At 36.6% G+C, this 19253-nt stretch overlaps 1 protein-coding gene across 11 annotated transcripts in view; it reads left to right on the top strand.

Annotated features, from left to right (window-relative positions):
- LOC106092065 (formin-binding protein 1-like) overlaps positions 1-16422 on the top strand; it is a 365714-nt gene extending 349292 nt beyond the window's left edge. The window contains exons 9-13 of one of the 11 annotated variants that reach the window (XM_059370754.1): positions 2092-2121; positions 2698-3050; positions 3125-3259; positions 12716-12882; positions 12953-16422. In XM_059370754.1, the coding sequence (XP_059226737.1) occupies positions 2092-2121; positions 2698-3050; positions 3125-3259; positions 12716-12882; positions 12953-13116 (849 nt within the window). In that variant the 3' untranslated portion in view covers positions 13117-16422. Of the gene's footprint in view, positions 1-2085; positions 2122-2697; positions 3051-3124; positions 3260-12715; positions 12883-12952 lie in introns of all 11 variants that reach the window. The other 10 variants (XM_059370758.1, XM_059370757.1, XM_059370753.1 and 7 more) reach the window with 10 other exon arrangements.
- The last annotated feature ends 2831 nt before the right edge of the window (positions 16423-19253 follow it).

Here is a 19253-nt window from a genome sequence, read left to right as displayed (position 1 = left end):
GGGAAATCATTGGATAGCTACCAAATGATCCGTCAAAAATTGCCGTTTCCAAATACCTGATGTCGGTTGCGTCCATCATTATCACCAAGAATTGTCTTCATTTGGCGTGTCTATTAAGTACAAACAAGAAGTTTAAAATTGTTTCTAGAATTTGAACTACAATAAAGTTATATACTTACATATGGGTCACCTTATGTCGCTATTAGCATCACATGCTAAATTTGCAATTTTTTCATTGGTTTTTCCGAAATGAGTTACGAACCGGCATAATTATTTACAACAAAGCAATTGAGAAAATGAGTAAAAATAAAATATATTATAGATTGACAGATTGTCAGTAAAACAATAGAGACGATATTGTAGACAATGTTGTCAAAAATGGTGACTTGCAGACAATTAACCACAGACTTCCTACAGGGATGATACATGACAGACAAACGCATATACTTATATCTATCGAACAAGTATGGGACCTGCAAACATTTTCCGTCGCCAAAAAATCTGCGAATCTTCTAGAAGAAGGTAATGATCGCGGATGAGCTCGTCTAAGAGTCGTAGATGATTCCCCCGTCGTGAAGAGTTGTGTCCTTAGGACAAATCTTCTGGAAGAGTGTTCCCCGAAACTTTCATATGAGTTGCTAAAGAGTAAGTCAGAATAGTCTTGGAAGATCTTTTGAATCGCGCCAGAATCGTGTGAACGAGTAACAAATGAGTCTTTTGGAAGATTTCTTAAATACTCGCATTGCTCCCCTGGACGAGTATCAAATAAGTGTTTCAGAATATTTATTAAATATTGCTCTAAAAGAATTGTGCGTAATTCTATTGGAAGGTCTAAAATGCATATCAAGACTAGCTGTTCATCGAAACGAAAAAACTTCACAAAAAAAATATTTGTATTACTCGTCATACTAAATACCAATCGTCATATAAGCCAAGTGAGAATTCTGTTTGATGTTGTGGAAGTTGTCCTCTCAAAGCAAAACATCGAATAACATAATACTAGTCCTGAACGCACCAGGCATGAAAATAAAAACAATCACGAAAAGTTTGCTCAGGCTATATATAATCTGGACAATTATTACGCCATGGGTTGCGCAATAATCAAGTTGCTAAAAATTCCTCACACACAATGGATTGTCCAATGATAACCTAGAAGAGTGTTTCACAACTCACACGGGCGATTATAACGCAATTGCTTGTAAGAGATTCGTCGCGAAGGGTTGCTTAAACTTCCGCACACGCAATGGATTGTCGTATGATATTCTAGAAGAGTGTTTTGCGACTCATACGGAAGAACAATTGCGTAAAAATCTTCCATATGAATGTTTTATTTATGGCGGGGACGAACGCTCTTCCAAAATTATGCTTACAACTAAAAAGAACCAATAGTGAATAAAATAATGACAACAAAGAACAGTAAAGAAATTCTAGGGAATACTGGAAACAATGTGTGATGACGTAATAAGAAAACACGTTACAATTTGAAATAAGGGAAATTCAACTAGAGGGACCTTAGAACTAATACAACCCAGTTGTAACTATATATTTGTGACAAACAATTTTGGCTGATTTTTGCAGAATAAAATTAAAACTCTGTGTGTAGGACAATGTTCCTTGTACATTTTTAAATGGAATAGCTGATATGAAATGATAAACCTAATTAAAGCAATCACGTTTATTCACACAAAATTTAAACTTGTTGCAATTTTTATTTATGCCTTTTATTCATTTGCGAAACGTAATCCTAAAGCAAGAAGTTTTTTTTTTACAAAGTACTTTGTTTTTCTTCTGAATATTTTTCAAAATCACAAACGTTTGTTTCTGCAATCGAACGCTTTTTTGTTTTGATTTATCAGTGTGTTATTAATCCTCTTTCTATCCTCTATTTGGAACATATGTGTAATGCATCGTCAAATCCCTCATTCATTTACACAAATCATAACAACGAAACAAAAACTTTGGTTTCTCTTGTAACACAAATAAATCGAAATTGTTGTTTGATTTAATTTTGTAACACTGCTTTTACAACAAATCGCAAAACAAAAACTAAATGTGATACAATTTCAAATATTCTCTCTGTCACAGCAACAGAAGATTATTGAAGCCTGTATCACTATGAAGGTATGCAACAACTAAAATATATACTAAGAATTCTTTCGTTTCCTTATCAAAAAAAAAAAAACTGAATGACCTACGTTTAAAAAATAAATAAGTTTAAAAATATTTTCTTAACATTACCTAGATTTACATACTTACCATCGACAACAACTAGAAATTTGTACTAACTTGTTTTTTGTTCGTTATCGATTGCAAACCAAATACAGTTTTAACACGCTAAACCTAGTCACTTTTTGGAGCATCAAGAGCTTTGGAAACCTCCATCTTAATGATAGATCACTTTATCACTCACTCCACGTTTTTTTTTTTGTTCTCTGAAGGAGTAATGTTGCTCTCTTTGAGACTGGCACTTGAATCTGTATCGTTTTTTTTTTTTGGATTTTCTATGAGTTCCCGCAAATGTTATCATTTTCATTTTGTATCGTTAAATTTGTTGTCTGCATGCTCAATGTTTGTTTGATTAACCACACTGCTCAATGGATTTTGATCTAGCTTGTGCAAATGTTGCCAAAATACTTGAAAGCCTATTTTGGCGATTGTGCTTAATCTCTTGTTCTTCTTTAAAATTGTTTTATCTAGAATTCTCTTACTGCGGACGGACAAAAGGAAGATTTCAGTGATTTGCCACCAAATCAAAGGCGTAAAAAGCTTCAAGCCAAAATCGGTGAACTACAACAGAAGATCCAACAAGAAACAGCGGCGCGTGATGGTCTCATGAAAATGAAAGTCGTCTACGAGGCCAACTCCTCGTTGGGCAATCCAATGACCGTTGAAGGACAACTCAACGAATCCGAACACAAGTTGGAGAAACTTAAAATGGATTTGAAAAAATACCAAGGCTACTTGGAGAAGGCAAATCAAATACCTATGGCCAATAATAGTCCGCAAGCAAATCGCACCAGCAGTATGAACAATGGCCATCGATCGTCAAGGTAAACCACACACACAGCAGGTTTTTGCCCATTCAACTTTAAAATGCATCGATTAATGTTTTCACTCCCTACAGGCATTCCAATGGCAGCACCGAGGACAACAACTACGATGGTGATTTCCAACCAGACGATGCTGGAAGTTTAAGCAGGTCAGATTCTGAGGATAATGTGGCGCAAATTCAAAATGGCCATAATAATAACAACAACGGGTACACTCATGAGTCTCTTTGATTGCAAAAAACTATACCAAAGCATCATTTTGTAGTTTTGTCTATATTCATTCATTTCTGTTTTGCCGAATGTTTTGACAATCCTTCATTTCTGTTGTATTCTTTTTTCACAAGCCACATACCACATTTCAAAATCGACAACATATTTATTTAAATAACAATTTAAAACATCTTTCACTTCATTACATACATACACCTTTAAATAGTAGTAGTGAGTTGCGTAAACAAGTAAGAAGCCCCTATACATGGGGAATGCATTTTTGTTCGTTTTTTTTTCACACATATTATCACAAAGACCAATTTTAATTGCTATGATTTTGTTTTAGAAATCTAACAACAACAAGTAAAAGCGCACTAAGTTCGGCCGGGCCGAATATCATATACCCTCCACCAGGGACGTAGCCAGGATTTTATTTTGGGGGGGGGATACCCCAACCCATATTTTTTCAAAATCGAAAGATGGCAAAATTTTTGTTTTTTTTTTTTAATTGGTAAAGATACCCCAATTTTTGTTTTGTTTTGAAAATTGTGGTAGCTATGGGGTGCAGGAACTGACACTTGGGGGGTGACATTTGGTCAATGTCAGAATTTTACACTGATTGCCAACACAGTACAAATATCTTTTGGAAGTTGTAATTATGGCTTCGAACGGTATACAACGGCAATGGCTCGTGCTGCTGCTCCGTGTGCCCAGGTTCGTATTAATGACGAAAAATACCCAATAATAGAGCTGCCTTAAAAAAATTCTAGCTCGAGTGGGGAAGAGATATGGTAATTTGGTCATTTGGATTGTCGTAAAGTAGACGACTGAAACCAATTTTTCATGTCATGTTTTGGGAGAAAATTGGCTTGTCAAAAGTCTGCAGATTTTTATATCCCAGAAATCAAACTAAAAAATTTCTCAAATTTCTTTGGAGTGAGTTTTCTGGGATCCGTTTTATGTCTTTATGTCGTTTGATGGTTTCTACAAAAAAAATATAAATATATTGTGGCAATATTTTTTGTCAAAATCATTAAAGCGAGTTTTCTTCGAAAATTACATTTTTGTTGTAGGGGCTTAGGAAATAAAAAGTTTTTTTTTCCAACATTTTTGAAAAAAAAAATAATAAAAGTGTCTAAATTAAGAATATACCAAAATATGCCCGGTCGCTTCGCTGCTCCCGATGGTACACCCAACTGTAACTGTATTGCATTTTTAATAGCTTAAGCCTTATCCGTAAAGAAAGAACATTTTGAAAGTTTTAGTGACTAAATGTACGAATTAATACCTCACAAATGTTGCCAGCATTAGGACGCGAAAACCACCGTTTAAAATATTTTCTAATGGTCTCGCCAGGATTCGGACGCAGGCGTTCAGTGTTCAGCGTCATAGGCAGACATGTTAACCTCTGCGCTACGATGGCAAAATGTATGATTTGTTAAAAATTACTCAGACAGCCATCATATATTTCTTAGTAGAATCTACATGTCAAATTTCAGAGCTCTATTTCAATCCGTAAAGAAAGAATGAGATGGTACCAAATACGGTACTATATGTAAGTTTCTTCCGTTTCCATTACTATTTTCGATATTTTTTCTATCTACCCCATTTATTGTGCCACAACAATCATTTAAGCCAAATGTCGAAGTTCTAGCTCTACCCGTTCGCCCTATGCAAAGCTCACCTATTTCGTACCATATTTGGTACTTTTTGTTTCTAAATGCCCAACGTACCATTTTTCACACTTCCGGTACTATTTTGGCAAATGTTTGTCACCAAAACTTGTTTTTTTGAGACGCTCTTTAATTTGAGCCCAAAATCATAATTTCAGGCCCATCCATTCGCGGTGGGTAAAATATCACCATTTCGTACTTTTTAGTACCTAAACGTACGAATATCACAAAACTCCATCTTATCGCTGCCTATGACCCAAGACCCATATTCGCGACAAATCTCATGACTCTAGCTTTGGTTGTTTGGGCTGAGCGTTGATCAGTCAGTCAGCCAATCACGCGTCTCTTTTATATATAGAGATAAAATCTCATCAAAATCGGACAACGAAATTGAGGGTCAGTCGTAATGGATTAAAATTTTGCCTTTAAATTTGTCTATAGAAAAAAAATTTGGGAAAATGTTGTTTGGGACGGATAAGCATAACAAAAAGACTTTAAAAATTTTTATGCAAAATTTAAATTTTGGGTTTAAAAAATATTTTCGAGGTTAGGTTGTCTTTAGAGAGAATTTCGCTGAAATTTAGCCCTTAAAAATGTATTAAAATGTAGTCTTGTAGTAGTCTAAAATGTAGTCTTTAGAAAAAATTAAATAATTTTTTTTTATAAAAATTTTGTCTGCAGAAAAACTTTTAAAGAAATTTTATCTTAAAAAAATACCTTTGAGAGGGGTCCGGCCCGTGCTGAAGTTTTTGTCATAAGATAATGTTACGCTGAAATTTTGTCGTTAAATAAAAATAAAATAAATTTTTTTTTTTAAAATGTTATTGTTGGATATCTAAACTACTGTCATTCACACATTTTTAATCACATCTTCATTGAATTTGTTTAAGACTTGTTTCAATCTACATTCTAAATCCGTAAGAGAGTCATTTGAAACTTGCAAGCAGTTTTCGATCACTAGGTTATTGTATGGACTTTTTATCTGAAAATCAAATTCTTTAAACCAATCGAATCCAAATATGTTCACAACATTTTCCAAATCAACAACGTAAAGTTGTAAATTTCGTGTTTGGTTGCCGACCTTAACATCCACATTAACCACCCCTTTTAGAGCCAACATAGCTCCTCCATACGCTTTTAATGTTTTATTACTTGGACTACACAAAGGTTGTTTTAATTTCTTGTAGACGTCAAGTCCAATCAATGAGCATGAAGCTCCAGTGTCTAATTGAAATGGCAATTCTTCGTTATTTACCTTAATAGTGATCATGAGTTTATCATTCTTTCCATTATTGACGGTGTCGATTGCTTCAACGTGACTTATAGACGATTCCTCTACCTCCATTTCATGAATTTGTTGACTATTTCCAAGCTTACCTTGTGCTTGACATACTTTCGATATATATCCAATCATTCTCGCAACCGACGCTTCCAACCGCGGAATTGGAGCAGTTTTATCTCACAGATTTCCTGATGGCTCTGAAAAACCAATATGCTTTGCTTCAAAAACGCTAAATGCTTCTCAAGTTAATTATTCTCAAATAGAGAAGGAGGCTCTTGCCATAATATTTGGTGTGACCAAGTTTCACCAGTATCTATATGGTAGACACTTTGAATTAGTAACAGATCATCAAGCTCTTACTACAATATTTCATCCCTTCAAAAAGCTTCCTATCATGACATTGCATCGACTTCAACGCTGGGCCATTACACTGCAAGCATACGAATATTCTATAAAGTATAAAACAACTTCTCATCATGCAAACGCTGACGCATTATCAAGATTGCCAATGGGAGATGATAAAGAATTCGATAAAACTGAAGCGGAGGTGTTATATATTGATGATGTTTATAATACAATATTGCAAGACTGTCCTATTGATTCCGAAACTGTAGCATTGCACACAAAAAGCGACGAAACACTAAAAGTTATCACGAATTATATGAAAAATGGCTGGCCGGAGGAGAATAAATCGGAGGCTTCTTTCAATCCGTATTTTGCAAGAAAATATTCGATTTCTATCGAAAAGGATGTGCTTCTTCTGCACAATGAATACTCACGTGTAATAGTTCCAAGCTCACTTCGCTCAAAAGTTTTGAGTATGCTACATGACGGACATTGGGGTGCATGTAGAATGAAGCAATTAGCAAGAAGATATGTGTGGTTTCCGAATATTGACCATTTTTCGTATTTGAATAACTGTCACATTTTTTTCAGTCTCTTTCATTTTTATTCCATAATAAAGACGTTTGTAGAATATTATAAATATAAAATTTTGTCATTATAAAAAATGATAATGAAATTTTAGTTTAAAATAAATTTAATAATTTAATATTTTTCTATAGACAAAATCAGTTTGGGCCTCGGGCCCGAGACACCATGACACATGTGTCTACATGTATGTTCGATGAAATAAGATCTCTTTTTAAATTCGAAAATCCTTCCTATACCGCCCGTTCGTCTGTCGAAATCACGATAGCGTTCGAACGCGTAAATCTAGCCGCTTGAAATTTGGCACATATACTTAAAGTTGATGTAGGTCGGGACATATCGGTTCAGACATATTAGTCAGTTCAGATTTAGATATAGCTCCCATATAAACCGATCTCCCGATTTGACTTCTTGGACCCTTACAAGCCGCAATTTTTTTTTGCATGCTCTGTTCTGTTAAGACTTCCAACAACTTTGCTAAGTACGTTCTTAATCGGTCTATTACCTAATATAGCTTCCATATAACCAATCTCCCGATTTGACTTCATGAGCCCTTAGAAACCGCACTTTTCGTCCGATTTTGCTGAAATTTTGCATGCGGTTATTTGTTATAACTTCCAATAACTGTGCTTAGTACGGTCCAAATTAGTCTATAACCTTATATAGCTGCCATATAAACCGGTCTCTCGATTATCCTTGGTCGGTTCCTAGAAGCTATAATTTTGCTGGTTTGACAGAAGTTGGGTATGTTAAATAAAATTATGCCCTTCAACTAAATTTAGTTTAGATACATTTTTAAGCTGAATCCATGGTGGTGGGTTCCCAAGATTCGGCCCGGCCGAACTTAGCACGTTTTTACTTGTTGTATATTAAATTTTTTTGTATGTCTCACAGATTTGTACAACTTTCAGAGTTGCTATCTTTGAAAATACATATGACAATACTTATCGTGTGATAGAAACTTAAAAGGTATATTCGTTAATTTCGACTAGATCACTATTAATAAATGTGTTCGCCCATTGAAAACAACGCATAAATGGAAATGCAAAAAGTACGGCCAAACAAAATCGTGCGAACCCAATTATTGGAGGCCACCGTAGTGCAGAGGTTAATATGTTCGCCTATGACGCTGAACGCCTGGGTTCGAACCCTGTCGAGAACATCAAAAAATATTTCGATATCGCTGATTGTATGCGACTGCAGTGGCAACTACTCTGAATACGAAGCATTCCACTATCCCCAACCTGTGGACGCGACTGGTAGCTCTCAGTTGAGTTTCTCGTGATAACTACATATGACCACCACACAGATCGGAGCTCAAAGTTCCAGCCTATGTGGTGTTCATAGTTATCCCGTGCCAAGGATATGGCAGCCATGTAAAAACTTCTCCCCAAAGAGGTGTCGCACTGCGGCACGCCGTTCGGACTCGGCTGTAAAAGGCCTCCCTTTTACAGCCTTATCATTGAGCTTTAACTTGAACAGCACTCATTGATAAGTGAGAAGTTCGCCCCTGTTCCTTAATGGAATATTCATGTGCGAATTTGCATTTTAATACCAGTCATTAGGTTGGTTTGTTTTAAGGCTGTATACAAATATCAAATACACATCGAAATCGGATAAAAAGAGCCTTCCATGAGCTCAAGAAGTCAAATCGTGAAAATTATCATAAAAGGAGCTGCAATGAAAGTAAATCTCTCTGTGTACCATACCTGATACAGATGTTGAAGGGTGGAATATCCCACTCGCATTAAATCTCATCGTATGCGTTTTATGAATACGAAACTGTTCTCTCAAGAAATGTAATGAGAAATGGATACATATAAGGACTATGCTTAATAGTGGACATGCAGTATTGGACAAAACACTTTGCAACTACCACAGAAATTTCAAAAAATTTAATACGAAAACTGTACAGGGTAACTGGCATATTTTTATTCTCTAAAATGGCCCAAATAGAAAAGTCCATCGGACTGGCTTCTGGCGAATTCGACAGTCGACAGTGTGGACGAAATGAAATACGAAACATGATTTTTATCTATGCTTGGTTTACACATGCTTTATGTGACGGTGTCGAGTCTTGTTGCTATGCCCATGGTCTGCGACCAAAACGTTTGCTCCTGAGCAGTTTTTCCGATAACAAGTCGCATTTACTTTAACGCCAAGCTCTATACAACGATTGGAAAGCAGCCATCGGCGATCACAGCTGTCCATACCATCATTGGAAATGAAAAACAAGTAAGGACGGACTAAAGTCGTCGGACTAAGAGTAAGGACGGACCCACAACATTGGGTATGCAGCAGAAAACAGCATGAGACCCAAAATTTCTGCACTCATTAGCCACATTGGCCAATGCAATTGTCTGTATCGCATGTCACATAAAAACAAAGTTAGCTAGAAACACACGCAAAAATACAATACAGTAATTATTCAGGGGATGTGATTGTCAATTTGGTCGACGGACATCGTGTGTTGTTTGCAAATGAACACCACTCAAATGAGTGCCATATAAAGTCAAAGCAAGCAGAGAAATAAGACTTCAAGTTTTGTTGATCGGCATAGATATAACTGTTGTTTTTTTCACTTGCTTTTTAATTTTTGGATCAGAATTGCTTTTATCAGTGACGTACGTGCTACCTTTCTCTGTCTGTTCACAAGTGACAGCCATTATAAAGCACGCAAATTAATTTGAACGGTAGCTGTGTGTGTGTGTGTGTGTCTTCTATTCAGTTATAGTCAATGTGAGCCCTCTAGAGTATTGCAAAAACAAAAATCTCTTACGAAAGCTCTACGTATTTTCTGTTTTGGTCGTTGAGAGTCGTAAGCGTCAACAACGATTGCTAGTATAGGGTTTGAGCTTGCCATGTCTACCATGTGCACTTATTTTTAAGGTGGCTTGCTGCTGTTCTTTGGTATGCAGGCTAAGTTGTGGAGTCTAAAATTTGCCTCCATTTTAAAAGGAGAATTTTGACCTAAATCCGAAAATATTGTCGAAGTCATAGAAGAAATAAATGCGTAAGCAAAGGCCTTAAAAGTGAAAGTCAGGAGATACATGGAAGCTATAACTTAATCGAAACAGATTTCTATGAAGTTTACCATTGACCAGAATACTCATAAGAGAATCCTTAGTGACAAGTTTCTTTAGGGATCGATTAGAAAATGACCCAATTAATTATAGTCAAAAATAGGACGAAAATATGCATGGAATCTATATACAAATCTTAACAGATTTGAACCAAAATCGGGCGTGACCCGTGACAAATTTGAAGATAGATAGACAGACGGACCGACAGACAGACAAACGGACATAACTAAATCAAATCAGAAAGTGATTCTGAATCGATTGATATGCTTATCAATGCTTATAAAATAACTTCGGTTGGCCTTTCGTAGGCTCAAATTAAGTAAATCAAGTAACGTAACATTGACCCTTAAGATCGTCTACCTTTTGGATCTTGTAAGGCTTAAGGTTAGGTTAGGTTGAAAAGAGGGTGCAGATATTGATCCACCCCATTCGACTATAAACATACACCTAAGCCAGTAGCCGGCTTGCTGTGCGCTCTAAAAACTAAAGAGTAACCTCGACAAAGAAAAGCTAAGTTAGGAATTCCATGCTACTTACAAAATCCTTAATTGTTTTCCATGCCACGCCCCTAAGTTGGTTCATGTCTGGTATTGTGCCCCACCTAAGTACTGGCATCTGTTGGGCGCGAAAGCTGGGCAATGACAAAGGAAATGCTCCAACATCTCATCATCTTCCCCGCATGCCCTACACATGCTATCACTTGCCGCACTGATTTTACATAAGTGAGCTGGTAGTCCTATGTGTCCCGTTATGATACCAATCGCTATACTCCTCCTTCTTCTTACTTCCTTTCAGTAATAGCCTCGTCTTCTCACGATCTGGATTCCCCCAACAGGATTTTCGCCGTCCTACCGACCGTCTCGCTGTTCCACAGGGTTGCATGCGCCTTCATCACCCACTCCCTTAACTCGGACTGCGTCAACCCGAAAGACTTGGGGTTAACCAAATTTATTGACGGCAGTCCTCTGGCCTTCACCTCCAAATCGGCCCGGTTAATCTCTTTCTTACACTACAAGACTGTTCGTGACCTTTCCGTCCTGATTGTTATTGCCCTTATGGCAATTTTACTGTCCGTAACGATGTTCACACTCGAAGACCTCGCGTTAGCACCACACCACCTCACGCATTCCGTGATCGCCCGGATCTCCGCCTGTAGGACCGTAATATGGTCAGGCAGGCTAAAACAGATCTCAGTCCCTGGGTTCTCAATGTAGACCCCCAGGCCCACTCTGTCCTCTAGCTTTGATCCATCCGTGTAACACGATCTTCCAGATGTCTATACTAGGGTTCCGTCAAACCAAGAGTGTGCCGCTGGGAGCAGTGCCTCGCACTCAACCTCAAGGTTCATCTCAGGTATTTGATCGGCAACCTCTTCCCTTTCTTCCAGGTTTCCTATTGTCGCCTCGATTATACCGCGATGGTATGAGCTGCTCCCATCCTCAATTCACTCTCCCATCGCCTTATGTCTTGTAAGGCTTTACCTTGTGCTAGTTTTGCAATATATATTGCATCTTTTCACGTAATATTTTCTTGAATGCCACTACGCCGTGAATTTCGTTGAATTCGAGTCCTCACTCGCCTAGCTATTTTAGGTGTTGCGTTTTTTTTTTTTGAAACACCACCATGGCTTTTGGCGACGCTACAAGTATCATTATAAATATTTTGTGTTTGAGTTCGCCAACAAAAGCCGGTTGTTTTGCACTGGAACTTATTTTTAGTTTTGTCATACCGATTGAATGATTACACCATATGTTCTAATGTATATGTTCCATATGTATAAACTAAGTCGCTTGATAAGCATTTTTCCCCATACAAACTAAGCGAGAAAATCTGCTAAATGGCAAATAAAACACTTCTATCGCTGTACTTTCTGGTTTGACAGATACACCAGCATGGACTAGGCAGGCAATAGTTCGTGCTTGCTACCTTGTAGAAATTTACACAAACATCGGTTAAATGCCAGGTAGAATCCATCCCATTTTTACGTATGCGTTACCAACCAATTTGCAGATATACGCTCTGTTGTGTAGGCTATCGAAAGTTCGGGGTTGTCTGTGTTTAGTCCTCAGTTACATTTTTCTTTTATGACAATGCTGTGAAAACTTTATTAGAACTTGTTTCATACCGAAGAGGCTGTTTAGAGAAAATGATTCCAAAAACTGATGAAAAGTCCTCATTTATTTGTGCCATCACTCAAGCCGCTTCATCACTTAACGGTGTAAGCCTCATAGAATTTTTGTTTCCGCCCATTATATCTTGAATTTCGTTTGTTTAGTGCACCAAGCCGTATCAAACAATTTCAATCAATGAAACCGAACCGTTTCCAGAAACACTTAACTAAATTCATTTTACACATGGTAAATTCCAACACAGACACATTTTAACTGCCCTTGTTTCCATTAACAATTGAATGTAGAGCCAAAGTTAAGGGGAACCGATTGACTTCAACTATTTCCATAATTTGTTTATTTTCATGTTGGAATTCAGCAGTTCGGCAAGTCCTGAAAGTGGGCTGGGCACATCACATACCTCACTTCCCGGCTCGGGCCATGGTAGTGCACACGAAAATGCAATGGGCGAAGACGCCTATTATGAAACTGAAATGGAACCCCTGCAACCACTAGGAACGTGTCGAGCTTTATATCCATTTGAGGGTAAGTTACACTGGCGTTCATTTTTTAGACTTTGAATTTGCCATTTCTTCAATCGCACATCCCATTTTAGCGACCAGCGAAGGAAGCATACCCATGAACGAAGGCGAAGAATTACAGGTTATTGAAATTGACCAGGGGGATGGCTGGACGCGAGTGCGCCGCATGAATAACTCCAATGGCTGGGATGAAGGCTTTGTGCCCACAAGCTACATTGAATGTACACTCTATGCTTAGGTCGTACAAACAAGTGAATACAGTCTAAAACCATTACAACCACAACTAATTACTGCTGCGTTCGGCGAGCAAATATACTAACAATTCAAAAACAACAAAATTTACTTTACTGCAGAAAACCACTTAACGCAACGTTGGGAACCAGGAGCTACCGGAGAAATCACAATTCAATTGAGACAACATTGACTAAGAGATGAAGAATAGAATTTTATTTTTCTGTTTCCCTTTTTTTTGACGATGTTTTCCTTTCTTTTTTATTAATTGAAAAGATTTTTCGTTTTTAAACATTACAATACGAATAGGGTGTACTTTAGTTTTTGTAAGTTGACTTTTATTTTTCAATTACGCATATGTGTACAGCAACACACAGAACTATATAAATAATAATGATAATAATAATAATAATAATAATAATGTTACGCGCTTAAGTTGTACATTTTTGAATTGTTTTCATAATCTTTGGCGATATTAGTATTTCTGTGACAGTAACCAATTTACAATGCCACATCATTTTGAGTTGATAACACACATGCATACTCGTACATACCTACGATTCCAAGCAGGGTATATATACATATATTTTTTTCATTTCTTTGCTATTTTTTTAATTTTCATTTTGTTTTTTTTTTCACAAAAACAAAAAATAAAAAAAGTTCATTTAATTTATTGCCTTCTTTCAGCGGTGGCCTTGTTTTATAGATGAAACATAAAAATTATATTATTTTGTAAATTGCATCAACCATTCATTGAATTTGCTTTGCCGTTTTGTTTTCTTTCGTTTGATGGATTGAAAAATATTTTATTGCGATTTTACAAGTTAAAAAAACACACTAACACACACACACACAATCTTGGTTTCATTCTCCCTATCACGGCTTAAAAAAGTGTATTTGTTTTCACGTACATAAATGAAGTGAAATGAAGTTTGTCGCCACAAGGAATTCATTTTGACACTTTGTTTACGTATTAAGGCTGGTACTACATTCGCTTTTCGCGATATTTTTCACCAATTACTTTTTTTTAGATAGTAGATTTTAAAGCAAATAAACTTTCTGATTTCATTCCCTTATAACTCATGGTAAAATTGTTATTTTTTATCATTGTTATTTTTGTCTTGCTTCAAAAAAGTAGACGTCAAAAAAGATGGGTTTCGAACGGTGAAAGACGAACATAGTACCAGCCATAATATTTGGTCTTCATAGGTAGTAATGAATGTTTTTTTCTTTTAGTTTTTGCAAGCTAATCTAGCGCTGGAAATCACCTGCCTTATATATATAGTTACACAGTTCAATCCATCCATATGCATTCTATGGTTGACGATCAATCCCGTTGCAGCCGGTTGTACGTAACGGCTTGACACGATAGAGTCTTTCATCGGCAAGGACTGCCTCAGAAGTATGCATTTTTTTTTTTGCATTTGCATTGAAGTAGAGTTGATTCGGCGCATTTCGTTAGCATTTAATTACGTTTGCAATTAAAATTGTGTCAAATTTATCCTAATGCAGCGACATGTCGCTAATTTTTTGCTCATACAACTCAGTACCATTTGTACGGAATGTGTTGGCATTTTCTTCGACACCATTTTTTTTTATAAGGCATTTTGACAGTTGATCGTGTGAAAAGTCGAAGTCAGTACTAGACTTTAGTAAAGAGACCAAACCACAAATTTTGAATTTTAGAAATTTCGTCAAGTTTTAACCAGAAATAAAATTTCAAAAAAAAATTAAATTTTCATGTTTGACACTACAAGTAGCTTCTTAATTACCATCTATAGACATAAGCAGCCACCTTATGAGCCCATAATATTGTTATGCCAATCATTAATTTATTTATTTTCAAAGTTACCGTAAAACTTCGTTGCAGTCGGGTCTGTTTTTGGTGGGCTAGTCCATATCACCCGCTCTCTTACAATCACTTTATCCCCGAACAAAACCATGATCAGGCCATTGCAATTTTCTGTATGCTGAATAAATGAGGTAAACGCTTGTGTCTGAACCAAAACCAAAAACGAATTGTTTTTATTAGTGATCGATATCACAATCAGTGTTACCACTCGAGAAAATCAATTCCTGCCAAACTTTAGGAAAAATCCTACCAAATGTTCTGCAGGCCAAAAATGCCAAATGTTTTTATACCCACCACCGAAGAGTTGACCATTCCATTTGTAATTCATTAAATTGTACATTTTCAACTCTGCTCAAGTATGCACACTATACCATCATTATATCTGAATATGTCCGTTCGTCTGTTTGTTGACATCACTCTACAACCTAAAGTTTAAGGATGGACTATGTCTTGATGTTCCGATAAGAAATCTTGAGTTCATAAAAGTCGTATTTTTGCCCTGATTTCAATGAACAACCGTACCTAATTTGTGATTTTGGGGTTTGAGCCCAGAAATAAGGTCTTGTTGTCCAATTTCACCGTGCCAGTGAGATGCATGGACCCCTCAACGTCTGAATATGGACCAGATCTGAACATATTTGTGTGCAGCTGCCACATAACCCAGTTTTCCGATTGCAGGCACTCATTAGTTGCCCAGAATTTACGAAATTTGTACCAGTTACAGTCAATATCCGAGCTTACGCCTCTTTCGCCAAGTTTGAAAGAGTATTTAGCTCCTCGACATCCATGGATTTATTCTGCACTCTTTACGAGTACACAGAAACGACAAGAAATGAAAGATTTTGAATTATTTGGTATTAATGTGTTGGGAAAAACCAAGAGAATAAAAACCTACCGATTTCGGTGGGAACCGAACATACCAAAAACGGCAACACTGATCACAATATCATTTCATTTGTGACCCCACAATTTACAAACCATCCGTCATACTCTGCACAAGAGCCCCCCACTTATTTTACTATGTATAAAATGTTGTTGCTTTTTGTCTTCTAGCAATTATCATAATTATCATATTATTTTGGTATTTTTATTTAGTTATACATACCTGTGTTTTAAGTAGTTATGTTAAATTTTGTATTACATTTAGAAACATGAGTCAATGATTTATGCCATAAGTCATAAAGTAATTCAGCTCTTATGGCACACATTTGAGAATGGGGGCAAGTGTGACATCCGAACGAAGCCTGCCTATTAAAAATATACGTGCACATTATAAATAGACAAGGAAAACTCAATACTATTGTAATACAACACTACCAACCTATTTAGATTATTTGTAATAACAACAATTACAAAGAGAAATTAGAGTTAAACAATTACTTTTGTTTCAGGCTTAAACTAATTTGACAAACGCATAATACTAGTAATAATGATTCTTAAAAATAAATTATTTTTGTACAATACACATCGTCTGTTTGTCATCCCCTATTCCCTCAAAAACTCGGTTATTCCCTCCCATTTATTTTCCAAATATTACCTTATTAGCATTTAAAACAATTTGGTTGCCTTTATCCTTTACATAAAAAGTATGAAACCATTTATATGCGTACATGTATTTATGGTTTTCTGTAAGTATCGATTGATTCGATTCATATATTTAAGGTACTTTTGTTTTTTTTTTTAATGTTTTCTCAAAACATTTCCTAGCTTTTATTTGCTTAAATATATAACTTAAAGTTTTACTTTTTTGCATCTAATTGCAACTGCCCACAATTGTCTAAAAGAAAAGGAAACAAACGAATCCAAGAAACAAAGTTTACTTAAAATTGAAAAAGAACAGAAGACGAATTATTTCTACAATTGTTTAGTGAAAACAAATTAAACACAACATACACACCATGTAGTTGGCAAATTACAAGAAAAACTGAAAACATGCATAATTCCAAAATTCTGAAATTAACCATTATCTTATTTATACATTGATAAGAAAAGCAACAACAACAACAACAACAAACATAGAGACATCAACCTTTACATATACTACTAAATAATTATTTAATTAATATATTCATATATATATATATATATATATATATATATTGTATTAAAAACTCATATATATATATATAATAAACATAAACATGGACAATTTACACAATGCTACTTTAAAATATTAAAGAAAACAGAAAAGAATCCATACAAGAGAAACTGAAGTGTATGAATAAATAATTAATTAAAAGAAAATAAAAATGAAAAATATTTGTGTGTGTGTGTTTTTGTTTAGTTTTATTGACAACACATTCATCGATGACCATTACCTTGCCAATCCCATGGCAGCCGGTTGTACGTACCGGATTGACCCGATAAAGTCCTTCATCGGCAAGGGCTGCCGCCTCAGTGTACAACACACTGCTACAACAACAACCACAACCATTACCTTGCTGCGGTATATCGCTCCATCGTGGCATAACTAGGGCTGCGGAGTTGGGCAAATTTGACTCGATTCCGAATCCGATTCCGGAGTCAAATCCGGGCACTTAAAAATGCAATGTTTTATACCCACCACTAGAAAATGGGGGTGCTCCAACCTAGGCAATATTGATTGTTGTTGTAGCAGTTTATGGTGTTTCATATTTCATCTGCTTGATTCTGTTGAGTGTCAAGACCCAGGAACTCTGCGTCGAGTTGATCTGGCCGGGCAGTTAAACAGGTGACGCGTATCGTGCGGTCCCTGGTTACAAAACCTGGTACAATCCTTGCTCTGTAAGAGTTGAGGCGGCTGCATCTGCCGGAACGTAATTGAGCCAGAACTACTCTGGTTTGGCGGGGGAGGTCAATTTCTTCAGATGCAATGGGAGGCGGTCGTTCTCCAAGGACTTCATTCACCCGGTAGCCGCATTTACCACATCTGCTACCGTGTCTGCGTGAATATTGTCAAGACCTGTTTGATCTAGAGGTTCTCTCTGCTAGCGCTTAACCTACAATATTGGTATCAAATGAAGGGTATTGGCGAGTAGATTACAAATGTGTAATAACAAAAAATAAAAATTGGACCAGGGAAAGACCTACAGGATCTTGAGGTGATTTTCTATCCCTTTTGGATGAAGAGGAGGAGGACGATGATGAGTATGAAAACATCACATTGTGTGTTGTGTAGGTAAGATTAGGTTTAAGTGGCAGTCTACCATCAGACTCACTTACACGATTTCGTCCTTGTGATTCCTCAGGAATAGAAGAAGGAAAATGTCTTCTTGTTCCTACCGTTGAACCATCCAGATCGCTTTAAAACCTCCAATCAGTTGCGAATGTTTACATCCGCTAAATCAGATAGAGAAGAAATGAGAACCTTAAGTGTAACTCCTTCGACTGCTAGTGCGGGACACACACACTTTAGGTTTTCTATTGTCTCTTCTTCTTCGATGTCCCCGCAACTTCTGCAAAAGCCGTTGCTAGCAACCTTCAGTCTGTCAGCATGTTTTCCGATTAGACAGTGACCTGTCATGACGGACTCAATGACTGAGACAGCTGTTCTAGCCAATGACAGCAAAGCGGTAGACCTGTTCGAATCTAGATAGGCCACATAGTTTTAGAATGCCCACAGCCCCCTCTTTGTGACCATCTATCATTCGTTGTCGTTCGGGCCTGGTCCTGAAAACTTAGCTTAAATGTCGCTAGAGGCATACCCACTGATTCCAGTCTCCCTGGAATGTGTAGAGTAGGGTTCCTAGTCTCGCAAGCTCGTCCGCTTTACAATTCCGCCATCGATTTATTCTATTCGAAACTTCGAACAGAAATGTTCGAGTTTTTGCCCGCAGCAATTTACCTTTCGTAAATAACAAATTCCCGTATATTTTCAAGAAACTAGGCTAAAAATAAGACATCGAAGTATTTATTTCATAAAAAAATAATTATAAAATATTCACATTTTTAGTCCCTTAAACCCCGTTTACGCTGCTCTTTCAATTCGGATTTAAACGCACGATCATCTGTTTCCCTTTATAAAATCAGCTGACGAGGGCCTTAAAACCGGATTTAATGAACAGTGCAAACGGGCTTTTAAATTGGACAAAAATTAACTTTGTGCTCAAGCCAAATTCGGCAAAGCAAGTTATCTACAAACATGACAGAACCAAGAGTTGTATCTTTTAACCACTAAATTTAAGGCAGCAGGATTTTTTTTTCAAGGAAAAGGTTTTGACTTTAGGTCTGTTTGCGAACTTTGACAGTAAAAATTTGCAGGAGAGTAAGAGCCATTTTATTCGCTTTAAAAAAATTGCAAGCAAAAGTACGCG

Source organism: Stomoxys calcitrans, chromosome 1, assembly GCF_963082655.1.
Source record: "Stomoxys calcitrans chromosome 1, idStoCalc2.1, whole genome shotgun sequence".
NCBI lineage: Eukaryota > Metazoa > Arthropoda > Insecta > Diptera > Muscidae > Stomoxys > Stomoxys calcitrans.
This window is presented reverse-complemented; position numbering and strand designations above follow the sequence as displayed.